This window comes from Microtus ochrogaster, chromosome 8 (assembly GCF_000317375.1).
Source record: "Microtus ochrogaster isolate Prairie Vole_2 chromosome 8, MicOch1.0, whole genome shotgun sequence".
In the NCBI taxonomy this organism is placed as follows: Eukaryota; Metazoa; Chordata; class Mammalia; order Rodentia; family Cricetidae; genus Microtus; species Microtus ochrogaster.
The window spans coordinates 5939329-5941162 of NC_022015.1; the positions used below are offsets into that span (position 1 = coordinate 5939329).

General features: G+C 41.1%; 1 protein-coding gene across 1 annotated transcript in view; it reads right to left on the reverse strand.

Annotated features, from left to right (window-relative positions):
• Window positions 1-54: 54 nt before the first annotated feature.
• Copb1 (coatomer protein complex subunit beta 1) overlaps window positions 55-1834 on the reverse strand; it is a 40000-nt gene continuing 38220 nt past the window's right edge. The window contains exons 19-20 of the mRNA XM_026781356.1: window positions 881-1026; window positions 55-250 (exon numbers count right to left, since the gene is read on the reverse strand). Of these exons, the coding sequence (XP_026637157.1) occupies window positions 68-250; window positions 881-1026 (329 nt within the window). The 3' untranslated portion in view covers window positions 55-67. The remainder of the gene's footprint in view (window positions 251-880; window positions 1027-1834) is intronic.

Here is a 1834-nt window from a genome sequence, read left to right on the forward strand (position 1 = left end):
TCTCTCTCTCTCTCTCTCTCTCTCTCTCTCTGTGTGTGTGTGTGTGTGTGTGTGTGTGTGTTAGTTATTAGATGTCAAGCAAACATTTTATCACTGAGCTACAGCTACCCAGCTGACAGCAGACTCTTTCAGACTTTAGAATTTTCTGGTAAAATTTTACCTTCTCTGGAGTCAGGCACTTCATGTTGGTTGACTTTAAGATATGCTGTAAATAGTCATTTAAATCAATCATATTGGTGTTAACTGTCACCTGCAGAGGAGAAAAACTCAATAAATCTTACAATGAAAGTTGTGGATAATTGTATTTCACCCTAGAACTGTCTTCCAACTATTTAGGGGAAGAGTAGGCAATAAACAAGTGACCCCCACAAAATGGCCTGCATCAGAACAGTGCTTTCAGACACAGGTACTCACTAGACCACCAGGAAAAAGAGATCAAGGAAAATCAATGGTCTGGCCACAGACCTCACACAGCCTCACGACATTAGAGCCAATGGTAGATTATCAACCAGACACAGAAGAGGGGGAATCTTGTCTACACTGTCTCCTATTAGTTACAGTAACAACTAGCTAGGCCTGGCGATCACACCTGCAGTGTCTGTGTTTAGAAGACAGGGGCTGAGGGATAGGCACTGGAGACTTTCCTGGACTACAGAACATGATACAGTCCCAAGATTCCAAAAAGAACTGCCAATCTATTTAATTCACAACAGCAAATCACTAAAGTACTTGCATGATTTCTAGTTAAGTTAATTCACAGTACAGATAATAAACAACCATTTGCTTTTCACTTCTGGTGCTTTTTAGTGGGAATTATTTCAAAGAACTCCTATCACTAGTCAAAAGAAAGACAGGTAAAGAAAGCCTCTCAAGGACTAACTTTATTTTCCCATTCAAATTCGGCCCACATCTGACGGAACTCAGCATCAGTGCAAGTTGCAGGCTGGATATAGTCCATGATGTCAATGTGGATGTCACTGAGGACCACACAGTTCCTGTCACTTGCTGCTCCAGACACATCATAAACTGTAATATACATACAAAAAGATCCCCAATCAAAGGGTAGATGTTGGTTAAAAATTACAAATAATTATGTACTAGCAAATATTTATACATACCAGATTCTAAGTGTTTTATAATTATTATCAACTGACCAGTCCATCAATCCTACCTTACTGTTTTCTATCTCCCAGATTAAGAAAGCAGAGTAGTCAAAAGTTGCCCAGGTTTCACAACTGATAAGCAATAAGACTTACAACTAAGGATTTAGGCTCAGGCACACTTTGCCTTTTGTTGTTAAACAGAGTTCAGTGGCGAGAGCGGGACAGGCACTGTACTAGACACACAGTAGTCCAGTATTCTTATAGTTGGGACCTAGCTAGAAAGCTATTTTTTTCAAATAGTTGGATCTATGTTGCTGAAAGTTAGTAACATAAGATCATCTGTCTCGATGATGGTCTTCCATAGAAGATAGTCTGGGACCACTGTGACGGGACAGGCCTATAGTCCCATCAGCTGAAGCTGGGGAAGTGGTGTCACTTTACTTGAGGCCAGTCTGGGCTACCCAATGAGACCCTGTTCCAAAAAACAAAACAAAATAAATTTTAAAAAGTTATGATCTGATCTCCTGAGTAAATTGGGAGCATGGGTACCATGGGAGAGGATAGAAAGGGATGCACGCCTTTAATCCCAGCACTCGGGAGGCAGAGGCAGGCAGATCTCTATGAGTTTGAAGCCAGACTGGTCTACAAGAGCTAGTTCCAGGACTGTCTTGAAAAACCAGAAAAAAAGAAGAGAGAAAGAGAGAGAGAGAGAGAGAGAGAGAGAGAGAGAG